This window comes from Tursiops truncatus, chromosome 2 (assembly GCF_011762595.2).
Source record: "Tursiops truncatus isolate mTurTru1 chromosome 2, mTurTru1.mat.Y, whole genome shotgun sequence".
Classification (NCBI taxonomy): Eukaryota; Metazoa; Chordata; class Mammalia; order Artiodactyla; family Delphinidae; genus Tursiops; species Tursiops truncatus.
Genome location: NC_047035.1, coordinates 78,640,913 through 78,666,920, shown reverse-complemented (window position 1 = coordinate 78,666,920; position 26,008 = coordinate 78,640,913). Strand labels below are relative to the sequence as shown.

At 36.5% G+C, this 26,008-nt stretch overlaps 1 protein-coding gene across 3 annotated transcripts in view; it reads left to right on the top strand.

The window, feature by feature from the left end:
* The window catches only part of DPH6 (diphthamine biosynthesis 6), a 179,114-nt gene that overhangs the window by 140,953 nt on the left and 12,153 nt on the right, over positions 1-26,008 (top strand). For 2 of the 3 annotated variants that reach the window (XM_073800713.1, XM_019935259.3), the window contains exon 6: positions 1,523-1,584. In XM_073800713.1, coding sequence (XP_073656814.1) covers positions 1,523-1,584 — 62 coding nt within the window. Of the gene's footprint in view, positions 1-1,522; positions 1,585-10,508; positions 10,617-26,008 lie in introns of those variants that run through there. The other variant, XM_073800714.1, reaches the window with a different exon arrangement.

Here is a 26,008-nt window from a genome sequence, read left to right as displayed (position 1 = left end):
CTGAAAAAAATAAGTAAAAAGTTATCATTCGTGTTAAAATTTGATATACATGAACAATAATAAATATTGTTTTGGATATGTACATTTGTAGTAAAATTATAAAAGCATAGTTGGGAAATAACATACCAACTTCAAAAGACTGAAGGCTAGGGAAAATAGATTGATTAAGGGTAGATACACTGTGAGATTCTATTATGTTGGTGGTGTTTAAAGAAAAGTTATGGAGGAAATAGGGCAAGATATTAATGCTTATTAAATCTGGGTGGTGATTACATATATGCTTGTCTCAAATATTTTATTTACCTACTCATTTTAAACATTGAATTGCAAAGGTTGCAAGGGTTGACAGGAATAAAGGAACTGGACAAAGTCAACAATTCGTTCATCAAGTGTTTACCCAGCCAATTGAAATTTTGGTTTTAATGAATGCATCTTGAGAATAAGATTGCTGTGAAAGGAATCAAATAATCCATCTAGTGCTAGTAGTCTGAGTTGTTTCCTTTGGGATTAATGTAATTTAATATCAGTAGGAGAAGAATCCTTAATCTTTATCTGACTTCCCTTTTATTATTCTGTATGTGATTATAAGAAATACCATGTTACAAAGAAGGCATTTGACTAGAAAAAGAAAATTATTACTCAGTTTGTATAATTAATAAGCTGATGGGTTTAAACCAATAATCAATAAAAATAGCCTATTTAAATGAACCTAAGCCTAATACATGTATTATGGATGTGAATAGCTAAAATGAATTCATTCCTTTCATAGCTGACTTGTGGCATGTGATTTTTTTCCTGGCAGGTTAGTTTTGGAATGTGGGAAGAGTTCCTGTTGTCCACAGTAGTCTACCTATACCCCATCACCCACATAAACTCTGCTATTATATCATTTGAACATCTTTATCAGAGATTATGCAAATGCTGTTGGTACTATGATGATTTTTCAGAGTGTTTCTGTTTTTCCTTGGAAAACAGTGTCACACAAGTGGTCATTGAAATGAGCTGTCATTTAATTTGGTAATAGTTATTTGTGTCCATATGCTACTAAGTGAATTAATTATATAGGCATACAGTTTACGACTCTTTTATTTTCTACTTTTATTCTCCAAATAAGAAGTTTGAAACAGATAAAATAGAAATGTCAGAAAATTCTCACTGTTGTCCATGAGTAAAAAATAATAATAATAATTAAAATACCAAGGATTTAAATTTCATATCTTTGAAATGATACTTTTTTTTTCCATCCTAATTACAATTCCTCAAAAATGAAAAAGGGATTGAAACAATGTGTCTGGTAGTTGATGAAGTGCAATTGAAATGAATTGGAATGAAACTTATTTTTCAGGAGGAAGAAAACCAGTTACCCAAGGGCAATAGAAAAGTAAATACTAGTAAGGTACATTTTGCCTTAAAATACACATACACTAGTTTCCTAGGCAAGGAGGAGCCAAGGGAAGGGAAACGTGTCTGTAAACCTCCATTTTAATCGTTATCTAAAAAAAAATTTAACCTTTCTTGGCAGGTTTAGATCCAGATAAACATCTTGGAAAAACCCTGGACCAAATGGAGCCTTATCTCTTAGAGGTAAGAATTTATACTATTTCTCAAAATATAGGCATCTAAAGCAGGAAAATAAATAATGCCATGATATAATGATTATACAATCAATTTTTAGAAAAACTCAGATACACTGATGATAGTTTTATGAAAAAATTAAACCTCTAGTGGATATGAAAGTATGTTTAAAATTAATTACAAAAGTTATGTCAGCTCGTTGAGCTCACTGAAAGAGTAAGTAAACTATACCTAAAAGGAAATTGTTCTGTCAAGAAGTTTACTTTTGGGGTTCCCTGGTGGCGCAGTGGTTGAGAGTCCACTTGCCGATGCAGGGGACACGGGTTCGTGCCCCGGTCCGGGAAAATCCCACATGCCGCGGAGCGGCTGGGCCCGTGAGCCGTGGCCGCTGAGCCTGCGCATCCAGAGCCTGTGCTCCGCAAGGGGAGAGGCCACAACAGTGAGAGGCCCGCGTACCGCCAAAATAAATAATTAAATAAATAAGTTTGCTTTTATTAAAATCGACATTGTTAAGTGCTATACAGTACCTGATAGTCTCCATCAGTACCTAATCAGGTGCATTTCCATCAGAAATGTGAGTGGAAACTTCCTTTAGAGATTATCTAATCTAACCTCTTCTTTTTTACCAATTAGGAAATTAATTTGCAGAGTAGTAAATAAATTATCCCAAGGCTTCAAATTACAATTATTTAACCCTTATCATTGTTAAATCTTGAATGTGTTCTAAATATTAAAGAAAGGTTTTGTTATTTTTACTCTTTTCTATTAATTTATTATATTAATTATATTAATATATTAATTATATATTAATTATATATATTAATTTATTTAATTATATTAATTTCTGTGACAGAAGTGAACTCCTCTATTATCATTTTTCCCTCCCATGTTCTTCATCAAAATTGTCTCTGGACATTGTTAATACCATTGCTGTGATATGAACTGTTAGCAGGTGTACTCTTCACTAACTGTATAGATTTCACATCTTCTTTCAGATGTATTTGTATTTGATTATTGTATGGCTTATCAATATGTACCAAATGCTTAGAAATCCCTAAAATGCTAATTCCTTCTTTTATTAAGCATTATTAAGCATCTAATATGTGCCAGGGAAATAGTAATGATTAAAATTAAAATGCAATGCTTATATAATTGTGACAAATTATATTTGATTTCTAGATAATTTGGTGTCATTTATTTAAGTCTATCTGATGGACATGATTGCTTTCCATGCCCTTCTGATAGGACTCTTCTCACAGCAGTTTGTTCTGTGGCCGACATATCTATGTTCACATCTATTCACTACCATCAGACTAAATTTTGTTTCTGCAAAAACAATGTGTAGATAAATAATGAAATTAAATTTATGAGGGTGAAAGTAAGAGAACTTCGGAAATGGGAGACTGGAGCTTTGGCAAAAGAGCTTTTGTAAGCTGCTTCTAAAATTTGAAGTGAGTTCTGGTTTCAAGCATGTAGGGATTCTTTGTAGAAAAGGTTAAGTAAAGTTTTAGGATTGCCATGATGTTGATTGTGAATTAACCTGTATGTTATCATATATGTTTAAACACAAAAATGCAGAAATTATTTTATTCAACTTCAGCAAGTTCCTCACATGACCTGGAAATCTTACATTTCATTAGAAAAATAATCTACCCATTCTCTATAATGGTAATTTTATTCCTTCTCCGCTCCTCAAATTTCAAACCCCTTCATATTTTCTCCTCACAACGAGAGGATGACTTGTTTCTTCCTTCACAGAAAAAATAGAAATCATCATCCTGGGAATCCCTCCACCTCTTAGCACCACTCCTTCTAACTGATGCACACTTACACCTATCCTTGCTTGCTGTGATGGGGAGAAGTGTCCTTCATCCTGTCTATGGCTAATCCACTCTCTGTGCTCTAGATCCCATTAGCATCTGCCTTCTTAGAGACCTTGCAATCAACCCTCCCCCTCCAGTATCTTCCTCCTCTCTCTCTTTATGGTCTCCTTCACATCACTGTTGAAACATTCCACCATCTCTCCCATCCTAAAGATTCCCTCCCTCTACTCTAGGTATTTCTCTAGCGACCTCTCTTTGTGTTATCTGTATTCATAGTACTTCTTCGCGTCTCAGACACCTCATATACCTAGCGTCTTACTTATTTTTCCACCTCTAAATGGGTACAGCTCTAATCAAGATCACCCATGATCTCCAGTTTTACCAAACCCAACAGACACTTCTCAGTCCTTATTTGACAGTTATAAACATTTCTTCTTGAAATGCTTATACCGACATTCGTGATGCCACACTTTCCTAGGTTTTCTCCTTTGCTTCTGGACACTCTTAGTCTCTTTTGCTAGTTCCTATTCTCATCTCCATTTTCAGTCTACAGACTTCCTGGGTGATCTCAGTCACTCACATGACTTTCATTACTAGCTCTATTCTGATAACTCCCAAATATTTCTAGCCTAGATTTCTCTGCTAAATTCTAGTGCCCAAAGGCACTGCAAATTAAATCTCTCCAAACTTGATTGTGGGCTTTATATCTATCACTTTTTGCCATTCCCTTTGTCATCACCTTAATTCAGATGCCTGTCACTTCAAGCCTAGAGTATTACTGATACCTCCAAATTTGCCTCTATTTTCCATTTTATTTCTCAAAGAATTTATTTTGCTACTGCCTCAAGATCATTGTTCGAATATATTCTACTGTAATTGTGTCACTCACTTCAAAACTTTACATGAGTCCCCATTGCCTACAGGCTAAAATCCAAATTCTTTACACTCCTCTCCCTCACCTACTCTATCCAACCCATTAACATGATCTTGTCTATTCTATCTCCAGAATATATTCCAAATCCAAGCACTTCTCACTGCCTCTGCTCCTACCACCAGACCATAATCATCTCTTATCTGGAATACTCCATCAACCCCCAACTGGTCTGCTTACTTCTGTCATTGCCCTGTTATGATCCATTATTCATACAGATGCCAGAGTGATTTTTTTTAAAGTGTAAATCAGATATATCACTATTTTGTTTAAAGTTTCAGTGGTTTTTCATTTCAATTAGAATAACATCCAAACTCCTGTGAGATCACAACCACTGAGACCCTGTATGATGAGCATTTTATCAATCTTTTGTCTCGTTTTCTCCCAGTCTAACTCACTCACTGAGCCATGGCCACATATGCCTCTTTTATTACTTAAGCACACTTTATTTACCCTTTTTCTCCTTAAGACTTTCCTCTGCTTGAGGGTTTTTTTTCCTCAGACCATCACATGGTTAATGCTTTCTCATAATGTGACAGCTCAAATGCTACTTTCTCAGTTCAAAAGCTCTCCCTGACTACCCCAGCTAAAGTAGGTCTCCTCAAATTACTTTATTTGTTTCTCTGTCTACATGTATATTTTCTGTTGCCTCTCCTCTTACTCCACTAGAATGTAAGCTCCAATAATATTATCAAGATTTTGGCAAAAACATGAGTTCTTTAGTTCTTTCATTCACTTGTTTGTTCTGTCTGTCCATTCATCGCTCTCATCTTTAAATTATTTAACATTTATTGAGGACCTGTTATGTGACAGATGCTGTGGTGAGCACTAAATATACATGACGAATTAAGTAAACAAGATCCTTGTTCTTGAGGAGTTTACAATCTGCTACTGCTGTTTTCAGACCTGAGAGGAAAACTGAGGACCATGTTAAAAATGCCTATACACTTTTCCCATTCCAAGAAATTTCAGTTCTGAAGGACCAGGAATTTGACCTTTAAATAAGCACGAGGTAATTTTGACATAATGATCAAATGTATAATCTTCTAGTTCCTCAATACCAACAACATACTTCAAGTCCTGTCTTTCTAGATTTCTCTGAAAGAGTGTATGCTAGCAAACAGAATCCAACAGCACATTAAAAGGATCATACACCATGATCAAGTGGGGTTTATTCCAGGAATGCAAGGATTCTTCAATATACACAAATCAATCGTGATACACCATATTAACAAATTGAAGGAGAGAAACCATATGATCATCTCAATAGATGCAGAGAAAGCTTTTGACAAAATTCAACACCCATTTATGATAAAAACCCTGCAGAAAGTAGGCATAGAGGGAAATTTCCTCAACATAATAAAGGCCGTATATGACAAACCCACAGCCAACATCGTCCTCAATGGTGAAAAACTGAAACTGTTTCCACTAAGATCAGGAACAAGACAAGGTTGCCCACTCTCACCACTCTTATTCAACATAGTTTTGGAAGTTTTAGCCACAGCCATCAGAGAAGAAAAGGAAATAAAAGGAATCCAAATTGGAAAAGAAGAAGTAAAGCTGTCACTGTGTGCAGATGACATAACACTATACTTAGAGAATCCCAAAGATGCTACCAGAAAGCTACTAGAGCTAATCAATGAATTTGGTAAAGTAGCAGGATACAAAATCAATGCACAGAAATCTCTGGCATTCTTATACACTAATGATGAAAAATCTGAAAGTGAAATCAAGAAAACACTCCCATTTACCATTGCAACAAAAAGAATAAAATATCTAGGAGTAAACCTACCTAAGGAGACAAAAGACCTGTATGCAGAAAATTATAAGACACTGATGAAAGAAATTAAGGGTGATACAAATAGATGGAGAGATATACCATGTTCTTGCATTGGAAGAATCAACATTGTGAAAATGACTCTACTACCCAAATCAATATACAGATTCAATGCAATCCCTATCAAACTACCACTGGTATTTTTCAGAGAACTAGAACAAAAAATTTCACGATTTGTATGGAAACACAAAAGACCCCGAATAGCCAAAGCAATCTTGAGAATGAAAAATGGAGCTGGAGGAATCAGGCTACCTGACTTTAGACTATACTACAAAGCTGCAGTAATCAAGACAGTATGATACTGGCACAAAAACAGAAATATAGGTAAATGGAACAGGATAGAAAGCCCAGAGATAAACCCACGCACATATGGTCACCTTATCTTTGATAAAGGAGGCAGGAATGTACAGTGGAGAAAGGACAGCCTCATCAATAAGTGGTGCTGGGAAAGCTGGACAGGTACATGTAAACGTATGAGATTAGATCACTCCCTAACACCATACACAAAAATAAGCTCAAAATGGATTAAAGACCTAAATGTAAGGCCAGAAACTATCAAAATCTTAGAGGAAAACATAGGCAGAACACTCTATGACATAAATCACAGCAAGATCCTTTTTGACCCACCTCCTAGAGAAATGGAAATAAAAATAAACAAATGGGACCTAATGAAACTTCAAAGCTTTTGTACAGCAAAGGAAACCATAAACAAGACCAAAAGAAAACCCTCAGAATGGGAGAAAATATTTGCAAATGAAGCAACTGACAAAGGATTAATCTCCAAAATTTATAAGCAGCTCATGCAGCTCAATAACAAAAAAACAAACAACCCAATCCAAAAATGGGCAGAAGACCTAAATAGACATTTCTCCAAAGAAGATATAGAGACTGCCAACAAACACATGAAAGAATGCTCAACATCATTAATCATTAGAGAAATGCAAATCAAAACTACAATGAGATATCATCTCACACCGGTCAGAATGGCCATCATCAAAAAATCTAGAAACAATAAATGCTGGAGAGGGTGTGGAGAAAAGGGAACACTCTTGCACTGCTGGTGGGAATGTGAATTGGTACAGCCACTATGGAGAACAGTATGGAGGTTCCTTAAAAAACTACAAATAGAACTACCATATGACCCAGCAATCCCACTACTGGGCATATACCCTGAGAAAACCATAATTCAAAAAGAGTCATGTACCAAAATGTTCATTGCAGCTCTATTTACAATAGCCAGGAGATGGAAACAACCTAAGTGCCCATCATCAGATGAATGGATAAAGAAGATGTGGCACATATATACAATGGAATATTACTCAGCCATAAAAAGAAACGAAATTGAGCTATTTGTAATGAGGTGGATAGACCTAGAGTCTGTCATACAGAGTGAAGTAAGTCAGAAAGAGAAAGACAAATAACATATGCTAACACATATATATGGAATTTAAGATAAAAATAATGTCTTGAAGAACCTAGGGGTAAGACAGGAATAAAGACAGACCTATTAGAGAATGGACTTGAGGATATGGGGAAGGGGAAGGGGAAGCTGTGACAAAGTGAGAGAGTGGCATGGACCTATATACACTACCAAACGTAAAATACATAGCTAGTGGGAAGCAGCCGCATAGCACAGGGAGATCAGCTCCGTGCTTTGTGACCACTTAGAGGGGTGGGATAGGGAGGGTGGAAGGGGCGAGATGCAAGAGGGAAGAGATATGGGAACATATGTATATGTATAACTGATTCACTTTGTTATAAAGCAGAAACTAACACACCATTGTAAAGTAATTATACTCCAATAAAGATGTAAAAAAAAAAACAGTATATGCCTTGTTTATGTGTTGGGAGGGAGAGATATAAAGCAGAATTTTATTTATTTTATGCAAATCAAACATTCATTTATGGAAATGAAAGATTAGCATATGACTTACTTATGAACCTGTCACTCCTTGCTCTACAGCTTTTGATGACTCCTATTCGCTATAGAACAAAGTCCAAACTGCTTAGTATATACTTTAAGGCCCTCTTTTATCTGGTTTTAACCTACTTCCCTAGGCTGATATTTACCACCCACTCCTCCCACGTCCAGGAATCTTATGCTCTGGTTTCTTGGACTGATTTCTACTCCTGTTCCCTTGGACCTCCTGATATTTCTTACTCCACTGGGACCTTACTCCTTTCCACTTTCTCTGTCCTTTGACTATTAGTCTCAGATGCTCACCAGTCTTCCCATAAAGTTTTCTCCATTTTACCCGAAGGACTTAATCTCTTGGAGTGTATGCCTTCCACTCACTCCTGAATTTCTGAATACTTCCTTAGCTTCCTCTTGGGGCTTCCGATTATATTCCACCCCTTATATATTGTGGTTCCATCCATAGCCATATTTATGGTGATATTAAATACCTACGTGACTTCAAGTACCAATTTTTTTTTTTTTTTTTTTTTTTTTTTTGTGGTACACGGGCCTCTCACTGTTGTGGCCTCTCCCGTTGTGGAGCACAGGCTCCGCACGTGCAGGCTCAGCGGCCATGGCTCACGGGCCCAGTAGCTCCATGGCATGTGGGATCTTCCCGGACCAGGGCACAAACCCGTGTCTCCTGCATCGGCAGGCGGACTCTCAACCACTGCACCACCAGGGAAGCCCTTCAACTACCAATTTTATTCTTATGACAGTTAAGGCTATTTCTCCATCATCTTTCTATGCCTAAGACATGTGTTTTTTCTTTTGTTTTTTTTTGCCATGCCATGTGGCATGGGGATCTTGTTCTCTGACCAGAGATCAAACCCGTGCCCCCTGCAGTGGGAGTGTGGAGTCTTAACCTCTGGACCACCAGGGAATAGATACATGTATATGCATAACTGAATCACTATGATGTATACCTGCAACTAATGCAACATTGTTAATCAACTATACTCCAATACAAAATAAAAAGGTAAAAAAAAAGACGTATTCAGCTGCCAACTGGGCACCTTTCTCTCTTAGGTATCTTCAAGCACCTCAGCCTCAACTGTGGAGAACCGAACATTTCTTTCCCGACATCTATGCCATATTTATGTTTCCTGACAGTGAAAGGCCCCATTGTTTCCTCGGGTATCCAAGCCCCCCAAAAAAATAAAAATTAAAAATGAATTGTAATAAATCATTTCATATAATCCATTATTCATAAATAAGGCCTCAAGTCCTTTTCATTCTACCTTCCTAATATCGTATTATCTGTTCCTTTTTGTCCTCATGTCACCACATTAGAGTCTTCCCTATCTTCTTTTTTTTTAAATTAATTTTCATTGGAGTATAGTTGCTTTACAATGTTGTGTTAGTTTCTACTGTATAGCAAAGTGCTTCCCTATCTTCTTTCTCAAGTCTGTCTCCTCCCTGTCTTGCCCCTTGTCCCTCCATTGTCCATATATTGCCATCATGATATATATGAATTCAAATCTGATCAAATCACACTTTCATTTCAAAAAGCAAACTTTTGAGTTGCTCCCCATTGTCTTAAAATAAAATTTAAACTTCTAACACAGCACAGTCTGTCCGTGGGGAAGAGTGAAGCTTGTAAGGTATACAATCTCCAGCATCTACCCTATCCTTCATCAACTCTGAATAGTTGATGATTTCCCTAGAGTGAGCATCCCCTCATACCTCCATGTTCTACTCGCCTTCTACTCGCCTTCTCTGCATGTTTTCTCTCTCCTTCACTCTACTAAATCCAATTTGTCCTTAAAGTCTAAATTCTGAGTTTAGTACTATGAGGTTGTCTTGCTTAAATAAGCCTTTTTTGAGCCTGTCATTTTCCTCTTTGCCTCCTGGTATGTAGCACTTCTCATGCTATATAATATTTTTCTCTTAATGTTTATTATAAAGTTAAGGCATGTAATATGTAAAAACATAAATTCAAATAATATAAAATATAGTGAAAAATATTCCACTGACTCCAAGCTCCAGTTTTTCTGTCCTTTCCCAGAGCAACAACTCTTTTCTGCTCTAGGGTATCTTATCAAAAACATTTTTGCATATGTAAAAAATGTATGCATGTGTTTATCCACTTTAACCTAAATTGGAGTATACTATGCACATTAGTGTCCATCTTCCATTTTAACACATGAAAATTCAGGTCATTTGTTTCCACATCATTGTGTTCTATTACATACACACAAAACCTGTTCTTTATTGATAGATTTTATTCTTTATTGATCCCTTTCATGTCTTTTGCTATTACAAATAATGCTAGAATGAACATTACTCTACATATAATTTTGGGCATGTATGAGTTTATCTATAGGATAAAATTCTAGAATGGACATGCTGGGTCAAAAGTATATATGTTTTTAATTTTAATAGATACTTAAGAAATCCATTTCCAGTTATGGTGGAATAACTTGCATGAGATCAACTCTCCCAATTCAAACAACTAGAAAAGTGGTATGTAATTAAAACAAATTAATGTTGGCAGGCATTAGAGACTACAAAAACTGAAATAATTTGAGGGGCCAGAATTCTAGAGAGGATGGAAGCCCTGAACGTTGCCTCTTCTTCTAATTCAAAAATGCTACAGAAGTGCCAAGAAGCTGAGGAGAAAACTCCAGCTGAGAAGCTGACTTGGACTTTCAGCAGCTTCACAGGGCTAGGGAGACAAAAATTAGAATTCAGGGCAAACCAAAGTGGAATGGACCTGCTTAACCCTCCAAGTTTTCAGTTGGATTTATACATGGACTCTAACTTAGGAATAAAGGCAAACCAGAAATAGTGCAGCCCTTGCAAATGCTTATATCCAACTTTGAATCGTATCAATCCTAGAGTGAATTAAAGTGATCTGATCCTACTCTTATTGCCTATTTCTCTCTGGAGAAAAATAATGTGATTCAGAGCCTTAGATTTTAAATATCTCACATACAGTTTTCAGCAGGCAATCAAAAATTACCAAGCATATCAGAAGACCTGAGAAGATAACTGAAACTAAGAAAAAAACACAAAATAGAAACAGTCCCAGAGGATATCTATTTAATCAGATTATCAGATGTAGACTTTAAAATGACTATGGTAGGGCTTCCCTGATGGCGCAGTGGTTGAGAGTCCACCTGCCGATCACGGGTTCGTGCCCCGGTCTGGGAAGATCCCACATGCCGCGTAGCGGCTGGGCCCATGAGCCGTGGCTGCTGAGCCTGCGAGTCCGGAGCCTGTGCTCCGCAACGGGAGAGGCCACAACAGTGAGAGACCCGCATACCGCAAAAAAAAAAAAAAAAAAAAAAAAAAAAAAAAAAAAACTATGGCATTGGGTGAATAGATGAACTATTTTAGGGGATATTTGAAAGCTATATCAAATAATCAAATAGAATTCTGGAACTTAAAAATACAATACCTAAAACTAAGAACACAATACATGAGTTTACCCGTAGATTAGATACAGTTGTATAGACAATTAAAGAACTGGAAGATAGGGCAATGTAAAATATCCAACCTGAAGCACAGAGAGAATAGAATGGAAATAGAGACAAGAATATGAGATGTAAGGAAGAGAAGTTTATCATACATGTAATTGGAGTTGCAGGAGTGGAAGAGAGAAAGGAAAGAACAGAAGCAGCGTTTGAAGAGATTTTAGGACTTTGCTGTGATTATTTTTGCTGATTTTGACAAGTAGCTTCTCAGGATGGTTTAAAATTGCTCTAAAAGGGAGGGGTGAATATAAATGGATAGTTGTACATTTTGAACAGGAATTCTTTTCCCTGATAGTTATAGATAATTATGCAAAGCAATCTGAGTGTCTTTTTCTCTGGCTTCTGTGTAGTCTAATCTGTGTATGTGGATTTTCTGTAAAGTGAGTACTTAATATTTATACAGTTAGAAATTTGTTTCTCAGCTTATTCACAACAGTTATCTGACACAATCCACATTTTAATTCAGACTGCCCAGGTTTTTTGCTCTCTTTAGTTTCCTTTCATTTTTGCATATGCTCATAAAGGAGACTCAATCAGTTGCCTGATGTACACATAGTACAGTGATTCTAACATAAAAGTGAATGAGTCATTTGTCAAACTCTATCTTCTTTCTGAATTTAGAAAGTATTTTTTTAACCTATTATCTAGGACTCTGGTCTTCTGCATCATTGTCTAAGACAAATCAGATTTTAAGGAATGCCTGTATCTCCTTATCTTTATGAATAATGTGATTAACCTCATTAAGTGATTTTAAAGATCAACCACATGTTCATTTTTCGACTTGTTGGCACAACTCTCTTGAATAGTCAAGGAGTCCAAAAGAAGGGGAGAAAGCAGACAACCTTTGAACTTGCAGGGGTGGGAGAGAAAGAGGTTAGGTAGAGGAACCCAGTGTGTTTACCTGCCTCAGATCCCCTGAGCCACTTTTTATGTACTGTGTAATGTGTCACATGTACTATGACATGACTTATTAACTGTAATGTCAATTTTGCTAATATATTAATCTTTGAATATATTGCTATATTCAAGGGTTCATATTTTTAAGTTAGGGAATTTTTGCATATTATAATGATTTCCCATGCAGGAATTAATATTGTGAGAATTACAGAGAAGTTGGTGGCGGGAGTTGTGAAGAGAAGATGATACCTTTGGGCAAGAGTCCTTTCATAGTTCCTTCAGATCCCATAGGGTAAGAGGCAGTGTGGGATAGCAATCAGCAAGTTACCTCTGTACCTAGGAGCCCAGGTGTGAATCCTACCCCTGACTCTACTGCTTACCTGAAACGTTGATCTAGTTAGTTTCCCATATATAAAATGGAAGTAATAACAATGAAATGATATATAAAGTGCTTAGCTCAGCATCTGGCAATGTTAAATGTTAACAATGTTTACTATTATGAGTAAAATTTATAATGTTAAATGTTAGCAATGTTAGCAGGTTTACTATTACGAGTAAAATTTGCCATTACTAAAGAATGTTAACAATGTTTATTATTAAATGTTAGCAGTGTTTACTATTATGAGTAAAATTTGCCATTACTAAAGAATAATTTGGAAACTTTTCTGCCTTACAAAATACACAGAGAACTGGGTAGACACTATAATTGGGGTCATATTTAAAACTCTCAAGGGATTTTTAACTGGCATATATCAACATGTGAGGCAGCAGTCCTAACAGAAAAATGGCAGAAGCTATGGAGAACCACTATACAGAAAATGTCTTAAAACCTAATACAGACCGAAGAGATGCTCAGACTGATTTAGTATCAGAGAAATACAAATTAAAGCAACAGTGGGATGTTACTTGTACCAGTTTGGCAAAAATGCGAAAGCTGGATAATGCCAGTTATTGACAGGTGGGGATTTGTAGAACCCCCCTAAGAACGTGGACAGGTACTTCCATTCTAGAGAGCAATATTGTAATACCTAGATTAAATGTCCCTATACTCCTTGATGAAGCAATTCTCCTATCAGTCCCTAAGGGGACATGAGTGAGACTAGTCCTTTGCAGGGTTAGTTTTGATGGTGTTGGGTCGGGGTTGTTGGAGGCAACATGGATGTCCATTCCTGGGAGAGCTTTTAGTTAAAACGCGGTAGGCACACCTTACAAACTACAGATTTACAGTTAAACAGATATATTCAATGTGCGAATGGCAGCAAAGTGCTGAATGAATAAAAGCAACATTGAGATAAATTAAAAATATAGTATACATTTAAATACATTTAAATAATACATTTGCAAGGACATAGACAAGAGATACACATGGAATACTTTAAAATATTTGCCTGTGATAAGGAAAAAAATGGGGATAAAGAATAGAGATAAACAGGAATTTTTATTCTTTATTTCTTATTGAAGTATAGTTGATGTACAATATTATATAAGTTACAGGTGTGCAGTATAGTTATTCACAATTTTTAAAGGTTATACTCCATTTATAGTTATTATGAAATATTGGCTATATTTCCTATGCTGTACAATATATCCCCATAGCTTAGTTATACGTAATAGTTTGTAGCTCTTAATTCCCCACCCCTATGTTGCCCCTCCCCCTGTCCCTCTTCCCACTGGTAAATAAATGGGAATTTAAAAAAAAACAATAAAAGAATACCTGACTATTGCTGAAAATTTGAGATATGATAAAATATAGGGTAGCAAATAAAAAGCATAGTTCTGCCCCATGATGCACACTGCTAACATGTCGGTGGATTCCATGTTGTTTTATTGTACACACAGTGTTCATTGTACACACAAGCTCATGTCATTAAATACTTGTACATATTGTATTTACATAATTTGGTACAACTATACATACAGTTTGTTTCCTTTTTTTCTCCTAATATGCTGTGTTTATTTTCCCACATAACTAAATCTATTGGAAAATACATTAATTAATGGCTGTGCAGATTCCATTATATTTATATTCTACATATGAATATAGCATAGTGAATTTAACAAGTTATCTCTTGGGAATATTTCTTTCTAAATTATTATAAATAATGTTATTTATTTTTAAATTATTATAAATAATTTTGTGATTATTATCTTTCCTAATAAATCTTCATGTACATTTCTGATTATTACTTTCTTTAGATAAATCCCTAGGAATGTAATTTCTGGGTCAAAAAATACAACAACTTCAAGGCTTATACATTTATTACTCTAAATTAACTGTGGAATCATTTTAGTCATTGATTCTTAAATTTCTATAGGTTCCTAAAATTATCATCTGAACAATGGAGTCAAAAATCATTTTATCTTTTGTGCTTTTTTCCCCCAAGATTATTTTCTCACTGTTCAAAAAAAGAAGATGAATTTTAATATGAAAATTACATCAAATTTTAAAGGTTTTGGGCCGTTATTTAAATGTTTGTTAAGAGTATTCCTATTTTGTGATATTTTACAATGTTTGTCAAAGTTAATACTCTCAAATGGTCCTTCAGACTTTGCTATGGGAAGCAACCCTCTGAGTATTTCCTGCCTCTCACTCATATCACCATCTTACTTTCATCTCTTATAGTTGATTTTTACCTCCATGTCTATGTATTACTTCATGATTTCCCCCAATTCTAGAACTATTTGTTGACTGCTCACTCTAGATTATACAGATTTAGCTATCTTTACTCCCTTTGCCTCCATCACATATGTGTACTGTTTCCCTCATTCCATCTTCCCATACAGTTATATTGCAATTCCAGTTGGATGAATAGTCAGTGTTTAAATTACGATCACTATGAAAATTCAAAACACAGCTGAGTTAGATAATAAACTCTGGTAATAAACCTTTCCTGTACAACTTTTTACTTTTTCATTTGAATTAATAATTGTCTTGTTTTATTCACTTATTTAGTATTCCATGTACCAATCACTAATTCAGTGCTGTACTCACTGCCAATTTTCTAGTCTCTTAGCCAGATGTTCAGACATGTTAAGTAGTTTCTCAGTTTCCTCCTCCTGAAGTCGTTTCCAGGGCCCTCTGACCTGTATGTAATCTGGGCCAGTTTCCTTCTATGTTACGAGGCTGTCATCGTATCATCTCATAATCCTGGAGAACCCTTTACCTTTCTTCTTTGTTGAAGCCCTCATTTCCTGGATCCAGCATCTTCCTTTTTCTTTGTTTTATTCTCATTTTTGTGAAGCACATTCTCTATAAGATTTTAATAAATGGTCCACAGGAGGTAAGTGTTTTGAGACACTGCATATCTATAAATGTCTTCATTATTTCCTTGCATTTGATTGGTTCTTCAGCAGGTCATAAATTCTATTTTTGGAATATTTTCCCTCTGGATCTTGATAGTATGGCTTCATTCCCTTGCAGTTGGTATATGCTGTTGAGAAGCCTAAAGTCATTCTAATTCCTGACTATTTGTATGCAACCTTATTTATTTCTCTCTCCATCTCTCTGTAAGAGTATGTAAGATATTTCTGTTGCCCCAAGAATTGTAAAGTCTTATGTGCTGTGTCTTGGGTGTGCATATTTTTATCCATTGTGCTGAGACAGGTAGAATTTTCAGCTTGAAAATTTCAGTTCTGGGAAATTTCCTTGAATTACTTCACTGGTGTTTTCCTCCCCTTTGATTTTGCTTCTTTGAATTCCTATTATTTAGATGTCTTTTAATTTTTACCTACATCATTTTTCCCCTTTCTGGGAGACTTTCTCAATTTTACCTTCAAAAATTTTAATTGAGTTTTTCCATATCTTATTTTTAATTTCTAAAAACTTATTTTTGTTCTCTGAATGTTCTTTTTTTAATCTATAATACTTTATCCTTATTAAAATTTTTCTTCTCTCCTGCATAGTCCTTTTTCTCCATTGTTTACTTTGGTGTCTCTAACTTTCATTTTAGAGATGTTTCTGCTAATCTTTGGTGTTCTACTCATATTTGAGAGTAGGGACCTAAAATTTTTGTGGTAAGCACTAAGTGTGTGGATGGAGCTTTGTGACCTTGAGTTTCACTACAGGGAAGTATATCTAGGTCATTTAATCTGAGCTAGTTAGATTTCAAAGAAAAGGACTCTCCAGTCTGCTCTTGAAGTGAACGCATGCTGCAGGTTTTTTTGTTTGTTTTGTTTTCTGGGAGTTGAACAAGGAAAATGCTAGAGGTCTCCGAATCTTGTGTGCATACATTAACTGAATCCCTCTGTTTTTATTATAGTACCTCTGCCCTCAGCTGTGTTTCTTTTCTCCCAGGCTAGTTCCTCTGTCTCACCCTCTGCAGAGAATAAACCTTCAATGTTCTGCCATGGTGGAGGAGAGGCAGTTGCCAGCCTAGAGTGAAAGGATCTGGGGATCTGACTGCTTGTTAAACACACTGCCAATCAACCCTTCTTATTTTGGTGTCCTTCTCACATTTTCCCTTTACTTCCAGAGGTACCCAGTGCCACCAACTCATTACCTTATTGTTTTAGAGGAAGGAGTTATTTTACTGAGTAAATTGGTTTGGTCCTCTGCATTCTCCACTGTCGGTCGGCCTAGGATCCAGTGTTCTTGGGTCTATTAAATTTGTTGATCCTGTCACTTGCTCTCTGCTTTTCTGCATCTTTTTGAGTTTATGCCATTTTATGAAATACCTCCCATGAAGGTTTTAGAAGGGGGTGGGAGTAGATGCATGGATTCAATCCACTGTCTTTACCAGAAGCAGTTACTCTTAAATCGAGAGATTTCTTAAGATCATCCAAGTAAAAGTTGTCTGCTAAATGGAAGAATGAAACCATATCATATAAAAATTGTGAATATATAGAATTGGTTGCTTTTTCCAGAACTATTCACATAGAATTGGGAAATTGGACTTCTAGCCTTGAGTCAAAGGTAAGTAGATATGTACTAAGGAGTATACCACTCAGCTAGGTGCTATAAGAGCTAAAGCCAGGTATGTGCAATGCTGATTTCAAGCTTAAAGCTGTATTTCAAGTTCTGTTTTATATGAGTTAGCTTGTCTTCCTTATGGGTTTGACAAAAGAGCAATTTACAATCCAAGCTACCTATCACTTAAAAGCAAAAGATAAAGAGAATTTCACTAAAGTTGATTTGATAGTGTGGGTGAGAGAGACAGAATTTTAAGCCTTGTTCCCTGTACTGCTAACTTTATGGGAAAGAACACCTTTAACTGACCTTGAAAGTCAAGAGGAGGTAGAATTTCCTTGAGGGGAGATTTTGAATTTTGAACATAAGTGAGTTGGAAGGATATGTGGAATTTTATGGTTGAGTCCAGTGAGTATTATAAATATAAATTACTAGGTGTAGTAAAATGTATTCTTAAAAAAAGTAAAAAATATGTACCGTAGAATTTCAAAGAAAATTATATGTTGTTGAGAGAATTCTGAGTAAATTCAGAGATAAATTGACAGCCATACTGGACTTTAAGAATGGATAGGATTTTTGACTGGCTGAACTGTTTGGAGTATATTTTGAGTACTGGGAGAGGAAGCTGAAAAAAGAAGTCAAAGCCATATCGTGAGAGATTTTGAATACTGAAGTGTGGATTTAATTATCTAAACAATGAGGACTAACTGCAGGATTTAGAGAAAGGGACTAAAGTTCTGAAAGGTGTAGTTTAAGGAATTTGACCTGGCAGTAAATAGTGCCCATTAATAGCTGTAGTTGAAGAGAAGAGGTGAAGGTCCTCCATACTTAGTGGCTGTTCTAATATATGACCTTGAACCCGTCCCTCACATTTCTCTGATTGTGTTTTATAGAAGGACTCTTAACTGCCAGTGTCATGTGGTACTAATAGAACTGAGTGATAAGTATTTGTAAGGACTTCTTAGGTGCTCAGTTCTATGCTGGCTTCTATAAGGGGTACAAAGTAAGTCAAAGAGTTATTTTTCATGGAACTTAGAGTTTTGTAAATGAGGGGAGGACTCTAATAACTTGGATCATATAAAGCCAAATTGGTATTTGCTATAAATGTAATTGGGACCTAAGAGATGGAAGATGACCACATGACCTAGAGTAGCTGAAGGCGATGTCATGGAAGCCTCAGCACTTAAACTGGTCTGAAGGATGGATGAAATTTACATGGGTGGTGGCAACACAGTGAATCAATATGAAGAAGATTCCTTGGCAAGAAGACATGCAGGGACAATGATGAACTTGTTTTAAATGAAACTAAGAGCTGGTATTGGTAGATTAATAAGAAAAAGGTGAGGTGGGAATTTAGGACCCAATCATAAAGGGCCCTGAGAGATGGACCAAGCAATTTGGGATAAGAAATAGCAAGATATAGAAGGCTCATCAACAGGGATTTATATTATTAAAATATATCTCAGGAAATTTAGTCTGGCAGTAGTATTCTTGGATTGGGAGTAGAAGAAATTGGAAATGAAAAAGAGTCTAAGGTGCTCTTATAGGAAACAGGTGTGAGGGCTTAGAGCATGAAACCGCTGACAGTAGGGATGGAGAGAGAGAACACAACTAAAAGAAAGATTTTGACGGAAGAATGAAAAAGAAACTAGCACCAAATGGCCAGAAGCTGGGAAAGGAAGAATCAAAGATTAATCCACACGTAATGATTGGGGAAATTAGAAGCACACATTTTTGCAGAGGAGAACAGGGTTGAGAAAGAACATGATAAGCTTGGTCTTAAACATACTGAGTTTTAAATTATAACATATAAACCAAAGGCATATGTTTTTAAACTATGAGGTTGGCACACAATTGAGATGTTCAGGCTAAAGACTAAGGTTTGTTATTTATCAGAGTCAGGACACAACTTTAAATTCTGTGTTTGTTTAGTTCTAAGCTACATAACCTTTGCAAATCAACCTAGTTTTCACCTCTGGAAAAGGGAAAAAATAAAATTAGTAGCCATTTCATTGAGTATATATTATATGCTGTGTAGTGTATTAGACTTATTTTTTCACATGGTTTTATTACTGAAAACAGCACTCCTATGAGGTAGACGCTGTTGTCATCTCCATTGTACAGATCAGTAATCTGAGGCTCCAAGAGTTTGCATGACCTAAGATCACGTAGCTACAAAGTGACAGAGCTAGGATTTGAACCAAGGGCAGTGTGTCTCCAAAGCTACTGCTTTTAATGAGTTATGCAATGCTGCTTTCACTGTGCCTCACTACAGTATGTGCTTTACCTACTTTTATAGTTAAGCTGTGTATTTACTAAGTGCTTACTAAGTGCCATACTCTGTGCTAAGTGCTTTTTATGCATTATTTTATTTAACCATCTAACAAGCCTATGACGTTGCTACTACTAATGTTTACATTTTACAGATGAGGAATCACTCAGAGGGTGAGTTACTTTTCCAGAGTCACAGAGCTGGGAAGTTGCAGAACCGGAATTTATGCTTTAAGTCTATCTGATTTCAGAGCGGATGCTCTTTTTTATTCTTAAAAGTTATTTTGAAGATTAAATAAGATAATTTCATCATTTTCTTAACTTTAAGGCATAAAGCAAATTGTCTTTAATTAGTAGTGACAGTGTTCGTATTTGCAGCAGCAGAATAACATAAGGGTGATGGTTGAACCCGTGGACTGCATAAGCTATCTGAGGGAATAAATTGATAAAGAAGACTATAGAGAGAATCATGAGGGCTATTTATAATTTAGGAGCAGCAGGAGGGAAAGGAGTTGGAGAAGCCTAGCAATAACTTAGAAAATACAGTAACATGGAAGCCTAAGGAAAACAATCACAAAGATTTGAGACATCAGTTGTACCACATGCTGCATAAAATTTGAAAAAGATAAGGTCATTAGACAGTGTCCCAGCACATTGCTACTTATACTAAAAACCAGTCAACAGGACCACCATCCATCCAGTTTCCCAATGCAGAAAGCTGGGAATTTTTCTTACTTTTTTTTAAACTTTCTTCACTTCTCCAGTCACTTATTTCAGCCTAGAAAACCTCTCTCAAAATATCTGCCCTCTCCTCTCCATCCTCACTGCTACTTCTCCAGTTCAGGCAAGCTTTACCTCCTGCCTAGATTCCTCCAGCAACTTCTCAGTTCTTTCTGCTTCTTGACTTATTGCCCTCCAGCCCATTCTCCACTGTGCAGCCAGAATGATGTTTCTAAAAGACAAATGAGATCAGGTCAGTTTTCTGTTTAAAACATCCTCATGGGTTCTCAGTGATCTGAGGATAATAACTTAGTATGGCATATGAAGCCCCATAACATCTGTCCTCTTTCTAGTTTTTCAGCCTCACCTCTCCACTATTACTCGTCTAGTTATGTTTCAGCTATGCCAAACTTACTTCAATTTCTAGTACCCATCGTGTGCTCTGGGACTTAACACATGCTGTTCCTTCTGGAACAGTTTTCTTCTCTCCTGCCTTCTCTCTCTCTCTCTCTCCCCTCTCCCTCTCCCTCTTTCTCTTTCTCTTTCCCCCTCTCTCTCTCCAGACTTTCCTGGTTAACTCATCCTTCAGATTCTTTGAGAAGCCTTTTGAGTTCCTTCCAGTTAGGTCCCCTGCTTTATACTCCCACCGCATCTCATGCATCCACCAAAGCAATCCCTACCCTTTATTGTAATTGCTTATTTAACTTTATGTCTGTACCTCCAGACAGTAAGCTGTTTTATGCAGAATTTATGTCTGCTCCTATTGTTATCCCCAGCACTTAAAACAATGCCAGACCTACTGTAGACATTCAATAAATACTTCTTTAATAAGTGCTATGAATGAATATATGCAGCATGAAATTATTTTGTATGTTAAATACATCATTTATAAAATGAAATTGTGGTGAGTTTTTTAAACCTCATGGTTTTCTCTAGGTGGTAGGAGGGATGAGTGAAGTGCAATTTCATTTGGCCTTTTCTTTTTTTTGTCAGTTTTAAGATTAGTAACAGCAAATGAGGTAGGTTTAAAAGAAAAAATATCTTGATTTAATAAGAAATTCTCACAATTATGGTATTACAGTCTTTTTTTTTTTTTTTTTTTTTTTTTTTTTTTTGCGTTACGCGGGTCTCTCACTGTTGTGGCCTCTCCCATTGCGGAGCAGAGGCTCCGGACGCCGCAGGCTCAGCAGCCACGGCTCACGGGCCCAGCTGCTCCGCGGCATGTGGGATCTTCCCAGACCGGGGCACGAACCCGTGTCCCCTGCATCGTCAGGCGGACTCTCAACCACTGCGCCACCACGGAAGCCCTACAGTCTTTTAAAAGGATAAAAAAATTAAACAGGGAAATCATGATGCCCATAACCTTTTCAGTTCAATAATTAGTAGAGCTCAAATGGAGTTATTATGAATATGAATATTTATCTGTATGAATAAATGTGCCAGAAAAAATAGAATCATATAAGTAATTTCCTTTTCATTTACTAGGAATTCACTTTTTAAATGCTCAGACTCCAAGGCATTCTTATAAGCCATGAAATGACCCAAGTCGGCCACATCTGTTCAAAATGTGTTTTAGAAAGCTTATCTTAACAATAGTTAGTTGGAAAATTAATGTTCACCTTCCATAAAAATTTTATCCAAAAGAGAACACAGCACAATTTAGATATATGTGAAGCAAGGAATATACTTGTATACAATGGAAATTATAATGTGAAATAAGTAAAAAATGATCTTATTATTTTATCAAAAATAATTTAACTGGTTAGAAAACAGCAACATATTTCTTTTCAGCTGGTCAAGATCCTTTTGAAATTTTATTTTATTGATGTGTTAGCTTTATACCTTTGTATTTATACAAAGGATGGGACCAGTTTGACTGATGTCAGACAGAATAACAGCTGTATTAATCATATCCAGTGGCCATCTGATCTGAATCTTTTTCTATATAACATTCCCCAAATGGTTAAAAATGGGGAAAAATAGTGACATCCCTGATTCAGTGGGTAATCAGATAAGAAAAACATTGACAACCATGTGTAAATTTTATTCAGTTTTAGAGTTCCAAAAGTAGAAAAATTTTATCCTATTTCTAACGATATAGAAAAAGAAATTAGTAACTTTCTCCTGATGCCGAAAGCTCAGCTTCTCCGTACACTGGTGCCGAATCAAATCTCGGAGACAGAGATTTGGGTGAAGTAGAAAAGGATAGCTTTATTACTTTGCCAGACAAAGGGAGACACAGTGGGCTCCTGCCTCGAAAAGCTATGTGTCCCAACTTGGAGAGGACAGTGAGAAGTTTTATAGTAATGGTTCAAAGAGGGTGTGATCAGCTCGTGGACATTCTTCTGATGGGTTGGTGGTAAGGTAAGTAGGAGTCAGCCTCATCAACCTTCAGGTTCCAACTGGTCTGGGGTCTACATGCTTGTGGGCAGCATACAATCGTTAACCGTTAACTTCTCCCACCTGGAGGGGATTTCAGTATCTGCAAAACAGCTCAAAGATATTATTGTGTGTATCCTTTGATGGGGAACCAGGACCTTGTGCCAAGGCTGCACTATTGTTTCTCTTAACTGTTTTGTTTCTCCCTTGTCTCATATCCCCTCCATTCCCTAATTAACAACTGCTTGAATCTGCATGTTGGAACTCAGGGAAGGTCATGGAGGCTGAATGAAGGCTATTTCCTGTAATCACAGAAATGAAGGACACAGAAAGGCTTTGTGCCCAGAAGGCCCACAGGGCCCTGCTCGGTATCACTCCTCCCTTTTACTTCATAATTCTGTTTGGGAATGGCTTACTTTGTGTCTGAAACTATACCTGTCAGTACATGCCAATTGGACCCTTTTCTGGGAGTATACAGGGTATCTGAACCATGGAGAAGACAGCCATTTGGTCATTGTGTACTATGTGCTACACACTGCTAGGAAAAAATTATGAGAGGGTTTAAGAAATTTAGAAACTTATAGTCTCATGAGAAACATTTAAATTCAAGGGGTACATAGTAATGCAATACAGAAATATGTCACAAGGCAGCATAGGACAATCCCACAGGCAATAATAAGAGTGATTTCTATAAGTTGAAGAGAAGGAAATTGCCTGTTGGGGTTTATGTTTATCACATTATATTTCACTTTTTAAGATTTAATCTTTTGGGTTTTTTTTCCAGCCAGTCAAGATTCTTTTGAATCTTTATTTTACTTTATTTTCCCATTCAGTGTATTAGCTTTATGTCTTGGTATTCTTGTGAATGATGGGACCAAATGGCTGAAGTCTGACTCTCAGTTTACAGAGCTTGATTTCCATTGAATAGGCAATGGTCAAACACCAAAAGTTTTTAAGTGAATGAATGCCATCTCATATTGTTAAGGAAAGTTAGTGTGTTGATAACATGTAGGGTAGATTGGGAGGGGTGAATATAAAGCAGGAAGACAAGAGATTATTGTAATAGTTCAAGTGCAAAGTGATCAGTAAGGATGTTAGAATGGAAGGGAGTGCATACATTTTCTCATTCACTGCCATATGCCTAGTGTATAGAAGAGCATCTGGCACGTAATAAGTACTGAGTGAATATTTGTAGATTCAATAAATGAATTCATGAAAATTTTAAAATGTAGGCTGTGTGGCAGAAGGAAAGGAAGGAATTAAGTTCTACTCCAGTATTTTAAGTTTGATTGAACAGAAATTGAGCAGGCAGAGAAGGTTTTGAGGAAAAAATTAAGAACTGTGTTTTATTCACGTTGAAGTAAGACAACAATGCTCCCAAGTAAAACACTCAATAAACGTTTGTTATGGGGGGAGCAAATACATGGGAGAGAGGTTGATGGCTAGGGTTTTCACTTCGAGAGCCATTTGCAGTAGAGGTAATAGATATAGTAGGGGTCATGGTCCTCAAAGATGGGAGTATATAGATAAAGAGCAGAAGGTCCAAGGGAATAGCAAATTAATAGAGAAAAGATAACATATGTCGACTGCTTCCTATGCACTAGGCACTGGGTTAAAAGCTTTGTATGTATTATATCTTCTAATACAACATCCCCCGAAGGGCAGGTATTACCTAGGGAAATGGAAATTCAGAGAACTTAATCAATTCATCCCGGGTCCAGTACTCAGTAAGTGCTGGAGCTAGAATATGAACCTACAGCTGTCTATCCCTAGTTTTCCAACTGTGCTAAAATTACTCTCTGTTCATAAATTTTGTCTATCTTTTCCAGTAAATCTTTAATGTATTTATAGTAGTTATGTTTAAAGTCATTATCTACTGGGTTCAATATTTGGTTACTGTGTGGGTCTGTTTTTGTTTTGTTTGTTTTTCTCTTGATTACAGTTCACATTTTTAACTTTTTCACTGTTCATCTAATTTGTTTTATATATATTATGGTAGATATTGAATAAAAAAGAACAGTAGAGACTGAAGTAAATATTCACTCCAGAAAAGTCACACCCCTTCCTCTGTCTGACAGCTAGTTTGTGGTGTTTATTCTCTTTAGTCTGATCTCCAGTTGAGCTGGGTCTGGTTTGAGTTGTTTCAGTTTGCTACGTGTTTGAAATGTTTTGAAAGCAGGATAAGGTCTCTCCCTTTATCAGGGCATGTGATCTGTGCTCCAGTGAGTCTAGAGATCTCTCTCTCCTTCTCCCCCCTACCCCGTCTCCCTGCTTTAAAGTCCTGCTACCAGTTTTTTTTTTGGTCTTTTTTTTTGCCTTTTCAAGGGCTTACTGCTGTTGGCCTTTCCCTGCCTCCTCTCTGGCTTTCCAAGTCTTGGCTGAAATCTCTCTGTCTTCCTGCCCTGTCACCAGTCCTTGGTACAGTGAAAGTTCAGTAGAAAAGACTTGATGGGCAGGTGTTCTCAAAGGGATCTCTCTCCCCTTTTCTGCCCTGGCCCTAGCTCTCTGCATGTAGCTACTGTGTACACTTAGTTAAGACTGTGAAAAAGAACTGGCAGCCTATACACACTCCCTGGGTCTCCTCAGGACTCTAATAGTCCGTCACAGAGGTCCACAGATGGCCATAAGAGTTTGGCTTTTTGTATACGCTGATAGACGTCAGCGTAGATTTGCTTCTACTCTGTCTGTTCCCCCATTAGGAAAGTGACCATGGATCTTCACTCATCTAGGAAAGGCTTACCCTTTTCTGCAGTTAGTTCATCCAGACTTCTTTGCATTCTCGGATCTCTGTAGGTAAAACACAAAGGCATGGTTGCTTTGTAGCCTATCTGGCATGTTTTTGGTGTTACGGTGATAACAACTGTCTACTTCCACTTTTTACATACTAACTGAAACTATTTAACAATGTTTTAATAACTAATGGACATTAGACCTTAATTGTCAAATAGCAATATGAAAAATATTTTTTATTTTTCAATATAGATTGCTATCGTTTGTACTTAAATTATGGAAAGAATCATGATAATTCAGTGAGAAACTAAACCTTAGAAAAACTGTTACCTATTTAGTATTTTCAGTTACAATGAAATTGATAGAGAAACTTATCAAAGTGAACTGCAAAAACTGTATTTGGAGTGATTAAGTGCTGGCATACAGTAATGCTAATTTTGAGTTGAAACCCAAACACAGACCTGAAACATGTTAGAATAAAATTGCTACTTTCTGTGAATAGT